We start from the raw sequence: 24508 nt of genomic DNA on the forward strand, positions 1-24508 counted from the left end.
TCTTGTCAGGGAAACAGATAACATTTAGCATTAGCATTAGTAGTGGCATATGATGTGAGAAAGCAAGCATAAATCAGGCAAAAAAAAAAAAAAAAGCCCCTTCCCATTTCACCCATCCATTCACTCCAAACGTTTGTCTAGTTCAAGTCTTGAATTTATTTAAGCTGTCAACTTCCACAACTGTTTCCCTGACAGATGCTGGAACAAACATCCATCTGTTGTTGTGGATGTTGACAGTTTAAATAAATTCAAGGCTGAACTAGACAAACTTTTGGAGTAAATGGATGGGTGAAACGGGAAGATTTTTTTTTTTGGCTGATGCTATATAAGCTTTCTTTCTTGCATCATATGCCTCTACTAATGCTAAATGTTTCCCTGACAAGAGAGTCACTCCATAAAACTAGGTTACCTTCAACCAGAGCAGTATGGCACTTGACTGTTCTTTTTTGTTACCTGAATTGGGGGTGGTATCACTTGGTGAGTCACGAGATACTTGAATCTCTGACAAGTTCCCAGTTACATTTGTTTCTAGGGCAAGGACTTGTTTCTTCAGTGACTGAAATTCTTCTCGTAATACACCAAGTTCTTATTTGAGATTGGTGCACGTGTGTGTTTGAGAGATGTGCTGCTTAAAAAAAGTATGAGAATGGTCATGTAACAGTATTGATATAATTAGTATGATTTTTTTCAGCTAGGTGGTGATAGTGTGTACTTCTGTGTTAATTTTCTTTGTTGTTCACCATTCTAATGTACTCTGCAATTATTTGAAATGGGTAATTTAAAAAGAAAAGAACAAAGAGTTTGTGTCTAGTTTTACACTTGCTAAAAGCTTCAGAAACATAATATATTATGAACAGCCTATGGAGAAGCTTTATTAAATTTACAGATGACAATACTCTGTTATTAGAAAATTGTACTTATTACTAAGTAACTTTTTAAAAGATTTTGAGTGTGTGGTTGAAAATATTCACCAAACTTATTTTCTTCATATTACTAAAAATCTCTCTCTCACACACACACACACACACACACACAGCAGTGCAAGCAGCCTACTGGAATAGCTCATGAGGTTCTGACAGTGATAAGGAATTTCACCATCAGGGATAAAGTCCTTATTTAATTGTACAAAGCTTTGATTAGACTGCAAAAATGTTTGGAAGCCTTATTTTAGGATGGGTGCAGGGAAAAGCACCAAATTATTCAGGAAGCCAAAAGAGTAATTTTACCAGGAATGATTTAAATTCTGGAAATTAGGCATCTGCAAGGAGACCTGATTGAAGTGTTTAAGGCTTTAAATGGGTTGAGTAAACTAAATGTCAATGGCATCCTTATTTTTTCTTAGATGACACACACAAAGGGACATAAATTTAAATTGGAAAAGAATAGTTGCAGGACAGATATTCAAAAATTTGTTTTGCATGAGAGTAATTGTTGGAATAGCATCTGCATGGTGTTGTATTAGTGGATAGTTTGAATAAATTTAGGAAATGAAGTGGTTATTTTTATTTATTTTTGTTTAATTTTTTGGCTGATGCTGTATAAGTTTGCTTCCTTCCAGCATTGTTGTACAGTATCTCCACTGTGCAGTTTTTTTTTTTTTATAAAATGATGCCCGCCTGCTTACACAAAATATTACAAAAATAGTTACTTTTTTTTTTTTTTTATGAAAACCCCAAACACGAGAGGTATTAGAACCTATAGTACTTAGTACCATGCTTGGATTGGAGGTTGAGAAGATGAAAAAAGATATTTGTTGACATTAGACTTGAACTTCTGTAGACTAATTTTCAGGAAATACGTACAAAGGAAGGTTGTTCCAGAAAACAGCAGCTGAATGAATAAACAAGGAAGATGAAAAGTTGGTTCTGTGAGTTTGAAGTTGGACAGTAGATAGATGTTGACTGTGGCAGCACATGTTCGGACTGTTTTGAAAGAGAGAGCGGGAATTATAGAAGCCAATTCAGAAGAACAGCGCCCATGGAAGTATCTGTAGAAAAGGCATGCAGCAGAAACAGTACGTCTATGAGACAGAGAGTGGAGAGACTGTTAGAGATGAGTCATTGATTAATTTAACTGCCCTCTTCTGAATGGAATCTAGAAGCCTGAGAGAGGTTTTGGGGTCACCGCCCCAGATGTGGGAACAATATTCCATGGTAGAGAGGATTTGTACAGAGTGAACAGCTATTTGGAAGAAAAGTAATGCCAAGAGTGAAAGAGAAAACCAAGTTTTTTAGATGCAGAGGAAGCAATATTTGTAATGTGCTTGTGCCAAGAGAGATTAGAAGTCAGGGTAATCCCCAAAAGAGATATATAATTTTGCCTAGAAATCGGAGTGTCACCAAAGATAAGCATAGGAGCAGAAGAATCCTTTTTGCGAAATATAAGAAAGGACTGAGTTTCAGAAAGATTAAAATCAATTAGGTTGTCTTTGCCCTACTGGAGAATTATCTGCAGATCGGCATTTAAAGAATTGGTAGCAGATATTCGAGAATTTGTAGCTGATTGAGCAGGACAATGTTTCTCAAAATGGAAAGTGGAATGCAATGTGCTATCATCGGCAAAACTGTGGATAGAATATTCCATATACAAGAGGAAAAGAGTGGGGGAAAAAATTTAACCAGCATTAGTGGAGAAGTTACAAGACAGAGAGCCATCTGCCATCACCCTCAGTTGAGCAGTCAGAGAGAAAACTGGATAACCAATTACAAAAAACAGTTGGCAAACCATAAGATGAAACCTTGTTTAGAAGACCTTTATGCCAAACATGATCGAAAGTCTATGAGATGTCAAGAGCAACTGCTTGTGTTTCACCAAACTTTTCCATTGAATCTGTCCATAAATGGGTAACATAAGCCAGAATATCACCATTGGATCGACACTGACAGAATCCATACTGGCGATCGTTGATCAGACGGAAGGTTTCTAGATAGTTTAAGGTTGGCGGTTAATTGGTTTCTCCATTACTTTAGAAAGAGTAGAAGTAATTGCAATGGGACGATAATTGGATTGGAGCGATTTGTTACCCTTTTTAGAAACTGGCTGGATATGAGCAAATTTATAAGCAGAAGGAAAAACACCTTTGGAATAAGAAAGTGAAAAAAGGCGGCAAAGAACAGGAGTAAGTTCAGGAGCACAGGTTTTGAGAACAAGTGGAGAAATACCCTCTAGACCGGGAGCTTTCTTAGCATCAAGATTCATCAAAATCCTTTTGACATCCTATTAATGGAAAATCACAGGAGGCATTGAATGCAGTGTGTTGCGAATGGTTGGAGATGTTTTACCAAGATCATTAATACATGAGTTAGAAGAAAAATGGGATGCTAGCAGGTCAGTTTTATTCTTGGCTGAAGTGACAGTAGGATTTAGACAGAGGTGGGAGCAGAGATGGACAAAAGTTGTGGACAATAGCTTTGGCAAGAGACCAGAATGCTCAGCTACCATTAGGGCAAGAGGTAAGTTTTCTACTCTTAGCCTGTTTAAAATCTAGTTTGGACTGATTAATAACTGCTTTACAAGATTTGTCAAAATCCTTCTGACATCCTGAATTGTTGCTAGCTTTGGTGTAAGCAGAAAATGAAACTGGTGAATTGGAAACAAGCCAATTACAATATGCAACATTCTTGTCTTGTACAGCCTTAGCACATTTATTGGAAAACCCAGGTTTAGATAAATGACAAGATTTTAAAGTGGAGTGTGGAATAAAGGATTCCATTTCTATGAGAATAATTTCACTGACACGATCTGAGCAAATGTTGACATTAGAAGTTTTGAAACAGTAATCCGACCAAGGAAAAGAAATCTCGCAGGTCATCCCTTTTTTCATTCTTATGATGCCTAACAATACAAGGTTGGGAATAGCCATGAGTTAAAGGCTCCATTGGAGAAGAGACAATTACCAAGTTGTGATCTGAGGTGCCTAAAGGACCACTCACTTCGACCGTGTACTTAGAAGGGCTGTTTGTGAGAAAAAGATGGTGTGTTGGCTGTATGGTTAGGATTGTCCGGTATTCTGGTAGGTTAATTTATTATTGGGGGATTACACATTGATTGATATTTATTAGTTAAAGCAGTTCCAGCAAACCAGTGGCAACCTTGCTGTCAGTTACACATAATTTAGCAGTAATTTTATATACTCCCTCTCCTGTTTGCCCAAGTACCGGAGGGGGGGAACCTGCCATGACCAAAAAAGATTGATATGAACAAAGTGAAAATAATCAAATTAAATAAAAAAAATATATATATACATATAATTAAATTTCAAAGTTTAAACTTCATTGGAAACAGCTACATCTGTTCACAGTCTGTTGTAAAGCCAGCAGTGCCAGGAGCTGCCGAGAATGGAAATGCCAGCACAAGGAGCTGCCGAGAATGGAAATGCCAGCACAAGGAGCTGCCGAGAATGGAAAGGCCAGCACAAGGAGCTGCCGAGAACGGAAAGGCCAGCACAAGGAGCTGCCGAGAACGGAAATGCCAGCACAAGGAACTACCGAGAACAGAAATGCCAGCAGAAGGAGCTGCCAAGAACAGAAATGCCAGCAGAAGGAGCTGGAGTTGCAGTGGATATAGCAGACTCAAGCCTCCACGATTTCACAGAACTTTAGGTAATTTGGCACTACACCATATGGCATTACAAATCCAAGGCTTCCAGGTGCAGAAGAGTCTTCTGCCTAAGAAATATTGCAGTTGCAAAGGCTTGGAAAGCCAAGAAGTTCTCCTGTTTATCAACTAGAATTGTCTTGCAGCCTTCTGCCATAAGATTGAGATTACTAACCCGAGATACCAGTTCAATTCGTAGATTGCTGTACTTCTCACAGTTGTACATAATATGTTCCCATGATTCTCTTTTTCCACAATGGCAACTAGATCTTTCAGTAATTCCTAAATCATGCAACTTTGCATTAATCGGTATTCTGGTAGGTAAATGAACAATCTGTGCAAGATCATTAGTAATTGCAAAAGCCTCAGCATCTCAACCAGCTGAGTCTGTGTGACTAGGAAATGGAAGCCAGCTGGAGTTGTGAATATTAAAATCACCAAGGAAAATTACCTCACTGTTAGGAAAGTTGGACTGGAGAAAGTCAAGCTGCAAAGAGAGGAAGTCAAACAGTTCCAAGTGATTAGTGGAGTTGGGACAAGGGTAGAGACAGCAGATGAATTTGACAGAATGAGGTAAAGAGATTTTAAGCCAGAGAAGATCAAAAAGAGGAGATTCCAAATTACTAAGTCTCTGACAGGGAATATTGAAACGGACATATGGGTTTGGCAGACTAAGTGGAAATTGACATCCTTGAGATTAGAACTGAGACCACGTATATTTTTGTGAAATGAACTAGGAAGTGTTTGGGAGGTTTAGATCTTTTCACAGATAAGCTTGCTCTATTACTTTGATAATTCATGGTGTATTCAATGGCAAGAAAAGGTTGGGGGGGGGGGGTGGAGATGCTGTATGATGTAATTAAATTTTTGGATATGGCATACGCATGGTAGCCTCGACAAGGCCCCCCCCGTATACAAACTACTCGGACTCCCTCCAGTCACTATCTGGCAGAGTAGAAGTAGCAAGATTATACACTAGCTGATCCGGAAGCCTCCTAGAGAGTTACCAATAGGTTCGGTCCAGTGTACTAACTAGCGGCCGGCCTGCAGACACTGTTTTATAGCTGTACCTCGAAATGTAAGGAAGTTTAGATCTCGCCGTGATGTCCATCATAACCTCAAAAAACATCAGTCATACTGCATGATGGGAGAGATGGGGTAGGGTTGACTGGAACTTAGCTCAGGAGACTAAACATGGGTTTCACCACTTCAAGCCTCCAATAAGCAAAGTGGTGGTATTGCACCGGTTGATGAGAGTCATCTACCACCTAGTATTGCCCAGTAACACAGAGGGGCAGCATTTATCCATGTGGTGTGTGCCCACCACATTTCTCCATGTGGTGGGCACACACCATTGACAATATCGCCAGATAAAAATTCTCTACAACAGCCAGTTAATCAAACAAGCTCTGAAAGAAATAATCAAAAAACCAGTACTGATACCATGGACATAGATAGAAATTCACACTGAGATGATCCACTTCTTGAACTTCATGCAGAAGAGGAGGACATGGACGTCACTAGACAAAATTTCGCAAAAGGGGAAATAAGACTAGACAGGCGCAAACAGACCACATCCCGTAAGCAAGCAGACACACCCGATAATCCTTAATAATGCATAGAATCATTCAATGGAATTGTCGCGGACTCCGAGCTAACTTAGACGATGTTTATGACTTAATTACCGAATATAAGCCTGCTGTTCTTTGTCTACAGGAAACAAACCTGACCCCTAAAATAACTATGAGCATATAATGCTTAGAAAGGATAGCACATGGAGGTGTAGCATTGCTAGTAAACTCCAGAACTCCTTTCAGACCAGTCCCACTGCAAACAACTTTAGAAGTAATTGCTGCTAGAGTTATGGTTAAGATAGTGGTAACGGTTGTTTCCATATACCTTTCGCCACACTATTCATACTCTCTAGCAGATTTGAATGATTTTAGTTACCCAGCTGCCACCACCTTTCTGTATCTTGGGTGACTGGAATGGGATCACCTCCTATGGGGTTCCTCGCACCTTGATAAGAAAGGTCAGTTAATTGAAAAATTTCTTGAAAGGCACAACTTAACATTATTAAGCAATGGGACTCACACGTACGTGCATCTTTCCTCAAGGTCAACTTCTGCAATTGATCTTTCATTATGCTCGCCAAACCTCCTTCCTCTTATTGATTGGACGGTCACTGATAACCTGCGAAATAGTGACCACTTTCCAGTAATATGCACACTATCGGCTAACTCTCCTCAAACTGAGATAAAAACTCTTTGGAAATTCGACAAAGCTAACTGGAAGAAATATCAAGAGCTGGCACATCTAGATATTCAGACTATTGAGACCCTCACCATTGACTCTGCTGTAACTTACATAACTCAGCAAATGATAGCAGCTGCAGAAACCAGTATACCCAGATCATCCATGAAAACTCGCTCCCACCCAAAAATATGGTGGAATGAAGCCTGTAGCAATGCAAAAAAAGAGAAGAATAGATACTGGAACTTATTTCGTAAATACCCAACCACAGCTAATCTCATACAGTTCAAGAAAGCTAGAGCTAAATCTCGTCACATACAACGAATAAGCAAAAAAGAGACATGGTCTAAATATGCCTCCTCTATAAACAGGACCACAAATATCAGAACTGTTTGGATTACAGTTCGAAGAATTAATGGAAAATATCCACCTATAACCACTCCGATAATATATCTAAAAGGCAGAGAAATCTGCAATCCTCTCAATATTTCTAATACATTAGGTGAAACCTTTGAAAAAATCTCCGCTGTAACTGCATTTGAGCCAAGTTTCCAGGCACATAAAATACAAGCAGAAAAATATAATCTCAATTTCAGTACTTCACGACAGCATCCATATAATGTACCCCTTACCATGGCAGAGTTATGTAGCGCACTTGCAAGATCCAAAAATAGTGCAGCTGGCCCTGATGGAGTGTACTATGCCATGATATATCACTTGAGTGAAGAATCCCTTTCTGCTCTGCTAAAACTGTATAATAGAATCTTTGGCGAAGACTACTACCCTACCAGTTGGCGTCATTCTATTGTATTGGCTTTCCCAAAACCAGGAAAGGACCATTCAGATCCAGCAAATTACCGACCGATAGCGTTAACTAGTTGTATAGGAAAAGCATTAGAAAAAATAATTAATGCCAGATTGACATGGTTCCTAGAGACTGAATGCATTCTAAGTGAAAATCAATATGGATTTCGAAGAACTAGATCAACACTTGACCTTATGGTCAAAGCTGAAGGAAACATCCGAAATGCATTTCTCAGGAACGAACACCTAGTGATGATATGTCTTGACATCGAAAAAGCTTTTGATACAACTTGGCGGTATGGAATTCTTCACAATCTCTATGAATCCGGTATTCATGGTCATCTTCCAAAATTTATCCAGAACTTTTTGAGCAATAGGACCTTTCAGGTACGATTTCACTCTGCTCTCTTGCAAACATTTGTGCAAGAAGAGGGGGTCCCTCAGGGTTCTGTGCTTAGTGCCACGCTCTTCTCTCTCAGGATTAATTCCATTACCAAATGTATTCCCGACACAGTTGAAACTTATCTGTAGGCCGACGATCTGGCAATCTCAAGCCATTCACAAAACATGCGTTTCATTGAAAGGCAGCTTCAAGGTACAATTAACAAGCTTGTTCAGTGGGCCAAAAATAATGGATACAGACTTTCAAAACAAAAAACAACAGCAATTCATTTTTGCCGTAAACGGAATTTACATCCAGATCCCGATTTACATCTTGATTCTCATCTAATTTCTTTTCAACAGAGTATTAGCTTTCTTGGACTAATTCTGGCTAAAAAACTTAGTTTCTTAGAGCATATTAAGCATATTCGTACAACCTGTCTAAAGAAGCTGAATCTCCTGAGGGCAATTTCCGCTATGTCATGGGGTGCAGATCGGTACATGCTGCTGCACTTATACTGGTCGCTCATAAGATCCAAACTAGACTATGGGTCACCTGCATATGCCTCAGCTAGAGAAAGTGTATTAAAATGGCTCGACCCAGTACATCACAATGCTCTCCGAATTGCATTGGGAGCTTTTCGTACATCGCCAGTTCAGAGTCTCTATACGGAAGCACACGAACCACCCCTATTTCTTCGTCGGCAAGCTCTGTTATTAAGTTATGCAGCAAAAATCAGAAGTTTCCCACATCATCCTATAAAGCAGATTTATTCACCCCAAAATGGCATAATTTGTACCAAAATAAACCTTTGCAGAATAAACCATGTGGCATTAGATTACAAAACATAACTATGTGCTGGGAGCTAAATATGAAGGACATAATTCTAGATATTAGCACGGCTATGCCACCATGGCAAACACCCTTGGCCAATGTTGACCAACAATGGGGAAAGAATGCACTTCCAAATTTCAGTTTTCAGCAGATCCATGCAACTCACTGTTTTCAGTTCTCTAGTTTTACCCAAATTTACACTGATGGTTCCAAGACAGATAGTAAAGTTGGAGCAGCTGCAGTTCTACCAAACATTACAATATCCCAGCGGCTCCCTTTGGAGTACAGTATTTACACCGCAGAACTGTATGCTATCCTGATGGCTCTAGACAATGTAAAACAGTCATTATATCCTCAAACTATTATCTACACCGATTCCTTAAGCACTGTATCTGCTCTTCAGTGTAAATTTCCTTCCAGTCATCCGTTTCTACAACAAATTCAAACCAAGTTATTGCAGCAAACAGGCAAAAATTAATTTTCTGTTGGATACCTGGGCACTCTGGAATCAGAGGAAACGAACAAGCGGATCTTGCAGCCAAGAACGCCAGTCACATAAAATCAGACATGCAGATACCTTACACAGATTTAAAACGCATCATACATAGCAATGTTAGAAAAAAAATGGCTATCCATTTGGCAGGGAGAAAAAAGCAATAAGCTTTTTCAGATTAAAAACGATCACAAGAAGTGGCTATCAAGCCTAAGAGACAATAGAAAGGAAGAAGTAGTACTTGCTAGAATTCGAATAGGACATACTCACCTAACTCATAGTTATTTACTCACTCAGGATGACCCTCCACTATGCAGCAACTGTCAAACTCAACTCACAGTAAACCACTTGATCATTGAATGTCCATTATATCTGAGAGAACGAAAAACAGCTTTCTCTTCACATCTATATTCTTCTAATAAACTTACCTTACAACAGATTCTCGGAGACCGACAAGATATTAATGATGTTTTTACCTTCCTCAAAATGATAAACAAATATCACCTGATCTGAATCCTTTTATTTAATATAACAATCACGTACCAAATAAGATTGAAATAGGTGCATTATGGCCTTAGTAGCCCTCGCACCAATAAATCCAACAAACAACAACAACAATGTTCTACTTGTTGTGGGACATGAATTGTTTGTTTGTCTGGTGCTACAGCTCCTTGATACATGTTATTATTGGTTAAAAAAAGTGTGAACAGGTGTGGATGCATTGTTATGGATCAGCTTCTTTTTTTTATTGAGGTGACTGAAGTGTGTCTTAGTCACCTCACTGAGGGCCTGTGTGTGCTGCAACAACATTAACTAGCATTTCAAGCGGACAAATTTTTCCAGTACTCTCCTGCCGGAATGGATAGCTTCAGAGGTTTTCATGGGATGTTTCATGCCAGTTTCAGCACCAGTCCTCTTCCATTTGCAGATCACATCAGCAATCATTATCCCAGCAGTGCCTTTGAAATGTTGTGTACAGACCAATTGCTTATGTGGCAACCTATTATCATTCCAGTTGGAAGTCTCTTAAATCTGTCAATCACAGCGTCTTGCATTCACGATTATACTACTATCATCTTGAAGGTATACAAGCATTTCTCAATTATACTTGTGTCTGACACATGGTGCTTTGGTAGGATGTGATCAAATATCAATGGCATGGCGTCCGGATGTTAATGTTAGGTCAGTTTATGATGGTTGTGCAGAAATTTTTGATTTTTTATATTTTTTGGCCTTTTTGATAATAAAAACATCATAATATATTTTAATCTCCTTTTGACCTTCAGTAAAACAAAAATTCTTAATTCCAACAGACCAATTTCTCACTTATTAATTTCTTTCGATGCTTGATTCCAAATTTAATTTTTTAGCCACTTTTTTATATGCATAAGATTTTGTGAAAGTGAGATTCTTATTTATATTATTATTATTATTATTATTTTTTTTTTTTTTTTTTCATTTCTTTTTCAGGTTGCAAAGTGTGCTATTAGAGTTGAACTGGTTAATGACAATTTCACTGAACTGAGAGGTGAAATTACAGGACCACCTGATACTCCTTATGAAGGTGGAAATTTTATTCTTGAAATTAAAGTACCAGAAACTTATCCATTTAATCCTCCAAAGGTGAAATTTTTTTGTTATTTTGAAAGATCTTTAGTTGAAATATTAATGGACAATTTAATAAATTATATTGATTTAAAGAGGACATCTTACTTAAACAAATCACATTTAAAAATTATACCATTTTATAAGTAAATACTAATATTACCTGTACCTGCTGAAATTTAAATACAATTTTTGTAACTACTAAAAGTTACAATGCTTGCCTACCTCTTTTAAGTAAGCTAGGAAAACAAAAGTTTGCATTCAGAAAGATGATAGTTTTTTTTTTTTTTTTTCATGTATGATATTGACTTTTTGCACCATGAGACTATTCTATGAATTTTCCCAGTATTTCACTAATGACTATAATACTGTTTGTACTTAATCCCTCTATAATGAAATTATCTGTGTAGAAAACTTTTCTGTTGAACCTTGGATTTTTCCAAACACTGCGGGGAATTTTACCTCTATATAATCAAATGATATCTCTCTCTATATATCCTAAGGTATGGTTAATTATAGATAGTACTACTCCTTAGTTTGGTAAGTTCATAAATATGAAACTGTCATGTCAATGGTTAAGAAAGAGATTGCAAAAATTTCTTATCCCAAACACACAGAGATTATTGGAATCTGTAGCACTGTAGTATTAGCATTAGTAGAGGCATATGATGCAAGAAAGCAAGCTTATGCAGCATCATCCAAGAAAAAAAAAAAAAAAAAAAAAACCCTTCCCATTTCACCCCTCCATTCATTCCAAATGCCTCTCCAGCTCAGCCTTAAATTTATTTAGTCTATCAACTTCCACAAAAAAAGATGGAAGTCTGTTCCCACCAATCAACTACCTTCTGACTAAAGGCAAATTTCTGCACATCTATTCTACAACTGTCTTTCCTCAATTTGAATCTGTGCCCCCTCAGGTTCTTAATCTGAGCAAGAGGAGGAATCCCATCAGCATTCAGCTTACTCAACCCATTGAAGGCCTTATACACCTCAATCAGATCACCTTGCAGGTGCCTGCTCTCCTGGCACTACACTTTGTAGAACTTAAGCCTTTCTTGGTTCCCCTTTGTTCCCCTCATCAATCTTATTTCCCTTCTTTGTACTCATTCCAGCAACTCTACATCCTTCCTAAAATGAGGCCTCCAGACCTGTAAACAGCACTCTAGGTGTGGCCTAACCATTGCCTTGTATAATGGGATAATCACCTCCCTGTCCTTGCTAGCAAAATTCCTATGTATCATCGACAAGACTCCGTGACCTGCCCTGGCAGCCCGTCTGCACTGCTCAGCGAACTTCATATTTGACTGCACAGTTACTCCCAGGTCTTTTTCACTTTCCACTTCCCGAAGTGTAGTACCACACAGTTGGTATGTTTCTCTTTGGTTATTGCTACCCATATGCAGTACTTTGCATTTGTCAATGTTAAACTTCACTTGTCACTTCTCAGCCCATTTACCCAACTTATCTAGATCCAGTTTGAGTAGCATACTGTCTTTACTGTTGTTAACAACCCTGCTAACCTTTGTATTATCTGCAAACTTGGACATTAAATCTGATATACCTTCATCGTATCATTGATAAATATACAAAACAACAATGGGCCCAACACCGAACCCTGGGTAACTCCACTAATAATATTTGTCCACGAAGAGCAGAGTCCATTGATTACCACTCTCTGTCGTCTCCCACTCAACCATCCCTTTATCCATTGTAGCAACTTACCTTTAATGCCATACCTTTCTAATTTGTACAGCAATCTTCTACATGCAACAGTATCAAAAGCTTTCCTGAAATCCAAGTATATGATATCAAAATTATTTTTGACATTCAGTTCCTTTATAACTACATCATAGTATCCAATCAAATTGGTCAGACAAGACCTCCCTTTAACAAACCCATGCTGTGTCTTAACTATTACTGCAGTCTTGTCTATATGATCCTGCAATACTTCTTTAACCAGTGATTCCATTATTTTCACCCGAACACAAGTTAAACTAACTGGTCTATAGTTACTTGAACCCTCTTGAACCTTTTGAACCCTCTTTTGAATTGGTGATACATTTGCACACCTCCAGTCCGTGGGGATCTCCCCTGAGTCCAAGGAAGTTCTCATAATTATGATTTATTGTTTTCTTACTTCCTTTGCTGCCTCCCTTAATATAACTGAATAGATCCAGTCTACCCCCGGTGCCTTTTTTATGTTTGACTTCAACAATTTCTCCTCCACTTTGCTCTCAGTTATTAAAAAAATCACTTAGCTTCCTGTTATAGTTTGATAAACTTCTGGCCCTCCCCTCATTGAATAACTCCTCATGCGTGAATGTAGATGCAAAATACTCATTCAGTTTATCAACTACCCAAGCATGATCATCGATAGTCAACTCATCTATGTTAAATGGTCCAATCTGATTTATTCCTTTCCTTCTAGAGTTTACATAAGTAAAGAACTCTTTGCTGTTTTTCTTTGCATCCTTTGCCAAGGATTTCTCATAATCTGCCTTTGCCTGCCTAACCTCCTTTGTGACTTGATTACAGACTAGTTTATATCTCCCATAGGCTTCTGTGTTACCTGATACTTTATATGCATCCCATACATTTTTCTTCTCTGCCACGAGCCTCATCAGTTCATCTGACATCAATTTAGGCCTAAACCTTGAACAGTATTTCTTAGTTGGAATGAAAAGCCTAGTATCCTCCAAAATCAAGTCCCCGAAGGCTTCCCATTTAGAATTCAACGTTGGTAATATCATCAGTTGATCCTACTGTACAGAACTTAAAAACTGTCTGAGGCTCCTGTAGTCACTTTTACGAAAGCAAAAGCCCTTCCCTTTAGCCTTGATGGTAGTTACATCTTTAAATAATTCCCACATCAGTACATTGTTGAAGTTAGCATTAGCATTAGTAGAGGCATTTGATGCAAGAAAGCAAGCTTATGCAGCATCAGCCAAAAAAAAAAAAAAAAAAAAAAAAACCCACTTCCACTTCACCCCTCTGTTCGTTCCAAATACCTGTCCAGCTGAGCCTTAAACTTATTTAGGCTATCAACCTCCACCACAAGGGATGGAAGTCTGTTCCACCAACCAACCACCCGCTGGCTAAAGGCAAATTTCCTCACATCTATCCTACATCTGTCTTTCCTCAATTTGAATTTATGCCCTCTCAGGTGATTTTTCTGAGCTAGAGGAAGAATCCCATCAGCATTGAGCATGCTTAAACCATTCAAGGCTTTATACACCTCTATCAGATCACCTCGCTGGTGCCTAGTCTCCAGACACTGTAATTTGCAAAACTTAAGCCTTTCTTCGTAAGAGCACCCCTTTGTTCCATTCACTAATCTTGTTGCCCTTCTCTGTACTCGTTCCAGCAGCTCTACATCCTTCTTGAAATGAGGCCTCCAGACCTGTATACAGTACTCTAGGTGTGGCCTGACCATTGCCTTATACAAGGGAATAATCACCTCCTTATCCCTGCTGGAAAAATTCCTGTATATCATTGACAATACTCCATGAGCTACTCTTGCAGCCTGTCTGCACTGCTCAGAGAACTTCATATCTGCCTGCACAACCACCCCCAAGTCCCTTTCATTCTCTACCACTATCAGTGTAGTACCACAGAGTTGATACGTTGCTCTGGGGTTGCTGTTTCCCATGTGTAGTACTTTACATTTGTCAATGTTAAACTTCATTTGCCACCTCTCAGCCCATCTGCTCAACCTTTCCAGATCCTGTTGCAGCAGCATAGTGTCAGTAGTGTCCTTGACAACCCTGGCAACCTTTGTATCATCTGCAAACTTGGACATTAAGCTTGATATACCATCATCAATATCATTTATAAATACAGAAAACAATAATGGACCCAACACTGAGCCCTGAGGGACTCCACTAATAACATTAGTCCACGATGAGCAGTGTCCATTGATTACCACTCTCTGTCTTCTCCCCCTCAACCACCCCTTTATCCATAGCAGCAATTTGCCTCCAATGTCACACTGCTCCAATTTGTGTAGCAATCTTCCATGTGCAACAGTATCAAAAGCCTTTCTAAGATCCAAGTATATAATATCAAAGTTATTCCCTGCATCCAGTTCTTTTGTGACTGCATCATAATATCCAATCAAGTTGGTCAGGCAAGACTTCCCCTTAACAAAACCATGCTGTGTCTGAGCTATAACTGAAGTCTTGTCTAAATGATCCTGCAGTGCTTCTTTAACCAGTGCCTCCATTAATTTTCCTGGAACAGACATTAAGCTCACAGGTCTATAATTACTTGTGTCAGCCTTTGATCCTCCTTTGTGAATTGGGGTCACATTTGCACATTTCCAGTCTATGGGTACCTCCCCTGAGTCCAAGGAAGCTCTCATAATTATGGCTAAGGGTTTGCTTACTTCCTTTGCTGCCTCCTTTAATATAACTGGATAGATCCCATCCACCCCGGGTGCCTTTCTTGTGTTTATCTTCAACAGTTTCTCCTCCACTTTACTCCCAGTTATTTCAAGATTCTGTAGCTTACTGCTAGAGTTGAATACACCTCTGGCATTCCCCTTGCTGAATAACTCCTCATGTGTGAATGTCGATGCAAAATATTCATTTAGTTTGTTAGCTACCTGAGCAGGATCATCAACAGTTGACCCATCAATATCAAGTGGACCAATCTGATTCATCCCCTTCCTTCTAGAGTTAACATAAGTAAAGAACTCTTTGCTGTTTTTCTTTGCATCCCTTGCCAAGGATTTCTCGTAATCTGCCTTTGCCTGCCTAACCTCCTTTGTAACTTGGTTGCATATCAACTTGTATCTATCATAGGCTTCTGTGTCATGTGTTAATTTGTAAGTATCCCATGCATTTTTCTTCTCTGCCCTATGCCTCATTAGTTCATCTGACATCCATTTTGGCCTGAACCTTGAACAATATTTCTTAGTTGGTATGTAAAGCCTAGTAGCTTCCAAGATAAGTTCTCTGAATGCTTCCCATTTTGCATTTGCTGTTGGTAACATCATCAGTTGGTCGCACTGTATAGAATTTAAATACTGTCTCAGTCCATCGTAGTCGCCTTTACGGAAGCAATGACCCTTCCCTTTACCCCTAATGGTAGTTACCTCTTTGAGTAAATCCCACTTCAGCACACTGTGATCACTGCCACCTAGTGGTTCGTTTATCTGCAGATTCATCACTGTCACCCAGTGACTCCTTTATCTGCAAATTCTTAATGCATGAATAATCACTGCTGATAATCAGATCAAGAGTATCACTCCCTCTGGTTGCCTCTCAAACATGTTGCTGTAGAAAACAGACATCCAATAAATCCATAAAGGTGTTGCTAGTGTGCGAGTGACCAATCCACAAGTTCCAGTAAATATCTGGAAAGTTAAAATCCCCCATTATAAGACATTCTGATTTACTGGCCCACTCTCTTTCTCTTCAGAACTGTTCATTGTACTCATCAGAGTCATTAGGCCTATAACACATGCCTACTCCCATTTTTTCTTTTCCAGTGCTTATGCCACACCAAACACACTCAGAATTGCATTGTTCACCAACATCAATTGGATGCACTTCCTTAGATTTTATGTGTTTCTTAACTAACAGCATAACTCCTCCTATTTTCCTGCCCTGTCTCTCCTTTCTATACACATTGTACACCCCAAATTCCAATTCTGCACTACTTATGTCTGTGTGCCACTATGTCTCTGATATTCCAACACTATCTGCCTTTGATGTCTTGACTAGCACTTCAAGCTCATGAAATTTTTTTAGATAGTTACCTAAGTTACCTTAGTTACCCTAACACAGCTCATGTATTTATTTGTTCCACTATGACTCCCAGCAGTCCTGGAAATCTCCATTGCCTTGCTTTCCAGACTGCTGCTCATTCTAATAGGAGCAGTGCAAGAATCACTTTTGCCTGTGCCTGCAGCTACTGTTAACCTTTTAGTCTGTGTATCCCCCCAAGCTAGCAATTTTACGACCCACCTAACTCTGCCTCGGTAGCATCAGCAAATATTCTTGCACCCTTTCTATTTAAGTGTACCCCATCCCTGTAGAAGCACTCTCTCCTGTCAACAAGCACAGAACAGACTGAAAAAAATTCTACCCCTTGAGCCTTGCACAATATCTCCAGGGTTGAATTGATCGACAAGGCTCTCATCATATACTCCCTCCTATAGTGTCTGGGCAGAATTGCAGACACTTTCACGTTCAACCCTAACTTGCAACTTTTTTCCAACATTGACCTATACTCGTTGAGTAAATCTGCAGATCTCATACTCTTAATGTCATTAGTTCCAACGTGTACAATAATATCACCTTTTGTGCTCCTAAAAGATGATATCTGCTGTACAACATCATCAACTTTTGCCCCTGGCAGACATACCCTGGTCCTGTTCTGCCTATTCTTCTTGCATAATATATTCCCCATCACCAACAATAACTAATTCCTTTGGGATCAGCACATTCTGCCTTGGAGATTGCCTTTGTGTTGCTTGATGCACAGGAGTGAGCTCTGCAGTTGAGCTGGGCAGCTGAGAGCTTGATGGGCTCTCATATTAATTTCTTCGAGGGCATTTATCTTACACCTCAAGCTCTTATAGACACCCTTCAGAATGCTTGACACCTAGCACACACACAAAGGCATCCTCCTTGGCTAGATCATTACCATGTATGTGTTGAGAACATTCGGGATGGATGGATGGTTGTCATTAGACTTGAATTTCTGAAACTTTCAGGTAATTCATAAGAAGAAAGAAAGAAAGAAAAGGCTGGGCCCAAGTGTAGAAGTGATGAATGAAGAAGAAAAGTTAGTTTGGTGAGTTTCAAGTTGAACTGTAAAATGTTTTTGACTACTTGATGCAGCATATTTGGATTGTTTTAGAAGAGAGAGAGAAGATGGAATCCCAAATCTTATTTCAGAATGAACAGGGCCCAAGGAAAATATTTGTAAGAAAAGGCATTGAGTACATACTGAATTGCATTTAACCCTAATTTTCAGAATATTAGGCTAACTGTAAGGGTATTTTTTTTTTTTTTTTTTGCAGGAAGCAGTATTTGTGATATTGCTTATGCTAAGTAGGGTTATCCTAAGTAAAGATATTGTTGTTTTCTATATAATCGATTATTTTATTTTTTATTTTTTTATTTATTTTTAAGGAACTAATGATAGCTATTTAAAAAGTTGTGGAATTTTAGGTAGGGCAGGGTTTGTTAAACCAGTAAGTGTGAATGTAGTATACTATCATTAGCAAAGCTGTGGACAGGATTTCTGTTCAGTTGGAGAATTTTGTATATCAATATATAGATTAATATACAAAAGGAAAAAGAATAAATGAAAAATCAGAAGCTTAGATAACTACAGCATGAAAAAAATTTTTAAAAAAATTAAAAAATTTAAAAGATAGCTGTCATCATCACACTCAGTGAGTGAACAGAGAGAGAAAATTAGATGTTGGTTTGCAAAAATCCATGAGGACCATAAAGTGGAAATTTGCTTAGAAGGCTTTTATGCCAAGCATGATCCAAAGCCTTAGATGTGTTGAGCAACTTCTGTTTTTTAAACTTTTCCATTGACTTTTTTTACAGTTTGATAATATAAGCCAAAATTAATTTGGAATGGATTGTGGTTAGTGCAGTAGAATGATATTTGGAATAAAGAGTCAAGAATCTCTGTTCTCATAATTGCAAAGAGAGATTGCCACCTTTCTTAGGAATTGGTTTGATATGAGCATATTTCCATGCAGAAACTGCAATACCACTGGAATAAGAGAGTGTAAAAAACAAACACAAGGCAAGAATTAATTCTGGAGCACAGGTTTTAAGGATGAGTGGATAAACGCCATCAGAACCTGAGATTTCTTGGCATCAAGAGAGGCACTGAGTAGGATGTTCAGTATGGCAGGAGGTGATATACCAAGGTTGTCAGTGAAGGAATTAGAGACAAAGTAACATACTAGTAAGTCAACTTTCTGTTTAGATGCAGTAGAATCACAGTATGTAACAGGTGAAAGTATTGATTGACAAAAGCTGTCACCAGTGTCTTGGACAAGACCAAGAAGGCTTGTCTACTGTGGATTAAGAGAAGTTTTGTGCTCTTAGACTTTTCAGAATTGTCGTGTTTTATTAATAACTAGTTTGTAACTACTGTAAGCATTGCTGTAAGCAAGAAGATTAAGCTGGATATTTGCTGATTCAAAACAGTAGTCCAACAAAAGAAAAGAGGAATTGTGCAGATTTTCTTGTTTTGCATTATTGTATACATAAGGCTGAGAATGGCAATGGGAAGGAGTATCCATTGAATTGACCATGAATAAGTTGTGATCTGATGTTCTTAGAGGACTGCTAACATTGTGTTTTGAAGGGTTTGATCAAGAGTGTTTAGGATTGTCTAGTATCCTAGTATGTAAATAAATGCATGATCATTTTGGTAATAGCAAAAGCTGTAGTATCTCTACCAGCTCGGTCTATACAACTAGAAATTTGAAGTGAGTTGAAGTTATGACATTAAAAGCACAAGGAAAAAAATTACTTAATTATTAGGAATTTCATCCTTGCAGTTACAAGGATGAAATTTAAGCTTTTGCTATTTTTGAATTTATTAGGAAAAGTTATTCGACTGGAGAAAGTCAGTTTCAAAAAGTTGAGTGAGTGACCTTTTAGTTGGAAGAGTAATAGGGACTATAAATGAATTTGACAAAATGTGTTGGAGGAATAAGCCAAAGAAGGTTAAAAAAAAAAGAGATAATTTTAAAAAAATTAGAATGTCCTGAGAAAGAATGTTAAAGCATTATAGGCACAACTGCCATCTTTATGGTAGAAAGAATCATAGCAAAACTAATTTGAACAGATGAAGTGAATTGTATTCAACGAAATTGACAGTTGAAATTCTTTTAGAAAAGGAAGTGGAGTTTTGGAAGATTTGGATGTAAATAGAAATATACATCATTGAATTTAAATATGAGAACCTGTATGTTTGTGAAATGAATTTGGAAGTTTTTGAGAAGTTTGTTCTTTGCACAGATAAGTTTGTCTTGTTATTTTAGCTGTCTGTGATGCATTTAATCAAAAATGGCTGCCTTAGTGGTTTTTTTTGTTTTTTTATGTGAACTCCAAACACGAGAGGTATTAGAACCTATAGTACTTAGTACCGTGCTTGGGTTGGAGGTTGAGAGGATGAAAGAAGATATTTGTTGACATTGGACTTGAACTTCTGTAGATTGTAATTTTCAGGAAATACGTATGAAGGAAGGTTGTTCCAGAAAACGGCAGTTGAATGAATAAATGAGGAAGATGAAAAGTTGGTTCTGTGGGTTTGAAGTTGGACAGTAAATGGATGTTGGCTGGTGGTGGCACGTGTTCAGACTGTTTTGAAAGAGAGAGCTGGAATTATAGAAGCTAATTCAGAAGAACAGTGCCCATGGAATGCCTTAGTGTATAAACAGTCTTGCAGTTACAAGGATGAACAGTACTCTGAAAGAGATGATGCAATTCTACTTCAGACAATTTTATGGGAAGATATTGCTGATAGGGTATAGGGTAGCTGTGGTCCTGGGGTAACACACACAGATATGGGTATTCATATAGCAAGATCAAGCCTGCCACAAAAAATGTATTGTCTTCTGTCTGTTACACTCGTATATCAACTGCAATAAAAACAGTTATAATGCAAGTAGTGATGCACTGGGTACCTAATTATTACCCGGTTCCCAGCATACTTGGCCAAACTTTCGGCACCCAAAAATTACCCGCACCCAGCACTGAGTTTCACTTACCCGGCACTGGGTACTAGGCCCCTCATGTGAAAATTAATACCTATCACTAAAAAAGAATGAAATAGAAAATATTTAAATTTTTTTTTAAATAAAAGAAACTCATATTACTGTTAACAATAGTTGAATTTAAAAAAAAAAAAAAAACATTTTACATAAAATGCATAGTTCTATAAGTAATGACGAATAAATTATATAAAAAAAGGTGAAATTATTTCTAATTTTGATAATTAAATTTCAAATTCAATAATTAAAGTTCAGTAATGGGAGATTATGTTGAAGAAACAATAGTTTTTCTCCATTTCTAGGAAGAAGTTTATTCCTCTGCTCTTTGTATGTGATTCCCGCTTCACTAAACATCCTTTCGCTGGGTATGCTGCTTGGAGATGATGACAAGTAATGCCTGGCCAATTTTGATAGTTCAGGATAGATAGCTACATTTTTTGCACACCAAGTTAAAGGATTTTCCTTATGAGGAATACTAGGAAATTTAAGATAATTTTCAAATTGCATCTCTTCTTTAGAATAAGACCTATTACCATCATTACAAAACTCACAATTTTTCATTTTTATTACCATTTTCAAATGAAATTTCATCTAAACAAGACCTTGAATCTTAACGTCATTCTTTTCCCTTTCTTTTATGATTTCTCTTCGCTCGTTGTCATTTTTTAATTCATTTTCAGATATTGCAGACACTTTTCATTTCTTCTAAAATCCAAGTTTGTAATGTGAATCCAATACAGTAGCAATTGCACACAGTTTATATGAGTTCACCTTCTGAAATCTGTCTTGTAAAGATTAGAGCAATTCCTTTTTCATAGTTACAGTGCTTTTATAATTTTGTTGTTTGCAGAACTCCACTGCTGCCAAATTTGGAATTACCATTGAAATATGAGCTTCCTTTGAACTGCCCTCAACTGTGACTGTGACGCTGAAAAATTGTTCCAGTAATATAACTACATTTTCAATCAACTTTAAATTGGCAGCATTTAAATTGGGTATACATGATCTGATGAATATAATATGATGGCCTGCTTTTCAAAAATTCTCTTCAACGTATATGTTGAATTCCATCTCCTTACCATGTCTTATATTAATTTGTGTCATAGAAGCGAAAGATTGATTTGTATCTCTTTCAGCCTCGTAAAAGCTACATGCAAGTGATTAAAATGAGTGACGATATTGCAGCACTTAGATATTAGATCTGCAATCTAATATCTAAGTTTTTTGGTAAAATATACAATCATGAATTACCATTTGTCGAGTATGGATGAAGCAAGACTCATTTCTCAGATTACTAATATTTGCTCCACTTATTATGTGATGTGCATTGTCCTGAAGCAGTACATGTCCTGAAGCATACTGTTTTCAACGTTTAAGTTCCAGAGTTGTGACATTTCTTTTAATGCATTACCGATGGCTAGAGCTTGAAAAAAAGCGCTCATCTGTGAGGAGTGAGAATCTTTAGTTGACAAGGAAAAATCAGAAGAGTTTCAATTTAATTGTCAGTTTTATTTATGTAATGCCAATTTTATGGCATTTTTTATGTTGTAAATAAGTTTTTGTATTTACTTATTTCACCTATTGGGAAATTTCGGTCATTACAAATGCTTGTGTTATCGATTATCTTACTGATTTTGCCCTGATGGAATATGATCAGTAAGAGGATATTATATACATGCATATTATATTATATACATATTATATTTATCTCTAACAGAGTCTCTCCACTTGCTGTCTCATAGACATACTGTTTCTGCTGCATGCCTCTTCTACAGATACTTCCATGGGCACTGTTCTTCTGAATTGGCTTCTATAATTCCCGCTCTCTCTTTCAAAACAGTCCGAACACGTGCCGCCACCAGCCAACATCCATTTACTGTTCAACTTCAAACTCACAGAACCAACTTTTCATCTTCCTCGTTTATTTATTCAACTGTCATTTTCTGGAACAACCTTCCTTCATACGTATTTCCTAAAAATTACAGTCTACAGAAGTTTAAGTCGAATATCAACAAATATCTTCTTTCATCTTCTCAACCTCCAACCCAAGCACGGTACTAAGTACTGTAGGTTCTAATACCTCTCGTGTTTGGGGTTTACATAAAAAAAAATGCATCATTTTATAGTTAGCGCTTAGGCATACTGCAGCGTAACCAGCCAAAATAAATGTGTAGTGGACAGCGGTAATTGCCTTATTTTGTAACCATCAGTGAATTATGCAGAACTTAAACTGTTAATAGTGGATATTTAAACTTGGAATGTTAAGAAAGAAGTATTTTTTGGTATGGGAATGAAGATGGATCTCAGAAAGTCAAGGGGAAGGTTTCCTCCATTGAGGATATCATTGAAAATATTGAGTAGCTGTTGTTTTTTTCTTGTTCCAAGGTACTTGAGCATTGCAGCTGGGATGTTATCAGTGGCAGTTGCTTTGTTATTGTTCATTGACTTAATAGCTTGTTCCAGTTCTTTCATCAGAAAGTCTTGATGTTCTTCGTCTGTTTGGGTGTTGTCGTTTCTTAGTTGTCTACCTCGTCACAGTATAGTTCTCTCAGATATTCTTGCCTTCTGTCCTTTTTTTGTTGCTTGTCCACTATTTTTCTGTTGTTTTTATCTAGAATGTGACCTCTAATTCCTTCACTTCTTTGTGGACTAGATGTTCCTCATGCTCATTTTGCAGATATTCAGTTCTTTCACATCTCCATTTCTTATAGGTAAAATATCCATTAATATAAATCCATAAAATATTATGGATTAACATCCATACTATTAACACCCATAAAATATCCATTTCTTATAAGTAATTTTTAACATATTTGAATAAAAATTCTACAAAGTGCAAATTCTATATTGTAATGATTAAACAGTATAAAACGTAACATTTTATTGGGAAAATGATTTATTAATGCTTTTGACATTTTATTATCATAATATATACTAAGATAATTGAATTATAAAAAATATTGCCTCTGTCCTTTTGAAACAACAGCTGCTATTCTGAACTATTCCATAGTTCAAAACTAGATTTCTTTTACATAGCTTTTACACTGTAGCTGAATAGTCAAGTGCGATGGTACCGAGCTACATGTACTTTAAGCAACTGTGATTCAAGCCTGAGTGACTACTAAATATGGAGATGTTCTTGTATCTGTCTTGGGAACTACTCTTACCTTGGGTAATCATCCCAGAGTATAAACAAAAAATTTTTAATTTTTTTTTTTTTTGTATTAGAATGCAGGTACAGAATGGGTGGGTTCTGTGTGCAATAGATCAGAATATCTATATGTTCGCAATTCTTCTGAGGCACAATAGGAGAGACCATTTGCCTGTTTAGTCAAATGAAAAACCTGACTTTCCAGGAGTAGAAAATTTTGCCCCCTTGTCTGAAATTGACTAACTGTGCAGCAGCCTGACAAAACAGGGACTACATGTTGAAGCCTTGGAGATTAAATCAAGATTTGTGGAAACTTGTATCACCCTTGTCCCCTTCTCCCCAGTCTAAATTGGGGGGGGAGAAACAAGGGTATATAGATTTGTATTTATATAGATTTGTATATATCTGATGATATGGGTCAAAGTAATGCCTGCACACATGTCAAGTTCTTGTGTATAGCTGCAAAAGCTGATATTCGTAATATGTGCATAGAAAGTGATGTTTCAAATGAATGGAAAGATGATTTTAGGGGGTAACAAGCTTAAATGACATTTCTTGGACTTAACTTGGAGTTTGTAATCAGCTGTTACACTGAGACACAGTTATGACATTTAGTTTTAACTGTGTCTG

At 37.5% G+C, this 24508-nt stretch overlaps 1 protein-coding gene across 1 annotated transcript in view; it reads left to right on the plus strand.

Annotated features, from left to right (window-relative positions):
• Ubc4 (ubiquitin conjugating enzyme 4) overlaps window positions 1-24508 on the plus strand; it is a 142562-nt gene that overhangs the window by 32249 nt on the left and 85805 nt on the right. Inside the window, exon 2 of the mRNA XM_090383857.1 lies at window positions 10833-10985. Within this exon, the coding sequence (XP_090239983.1) occupies window positions 10833-10985 (153 nt within the window). The remainder of the gene's footprint in view (window positions 1-10832; window positions 10986-24508) is intronic.

The sequence above is a fragment of the Mastigoproctus giganteus genome, chromosome 10 (genome assembly GCF_048544385.1).
Source record: "Mastigoproctus giganteus isolate SK-2022 chromosome 10, ASM4854438v1, whole genome shotgun sequence".
NCBI classification, from domain to species: Eukaryota; Metazoa; Arthropoda; class Arachnida; order Uropygi; family Thelyphonidae; genus Mastigoproctus; species Mastigoproctus giganteus.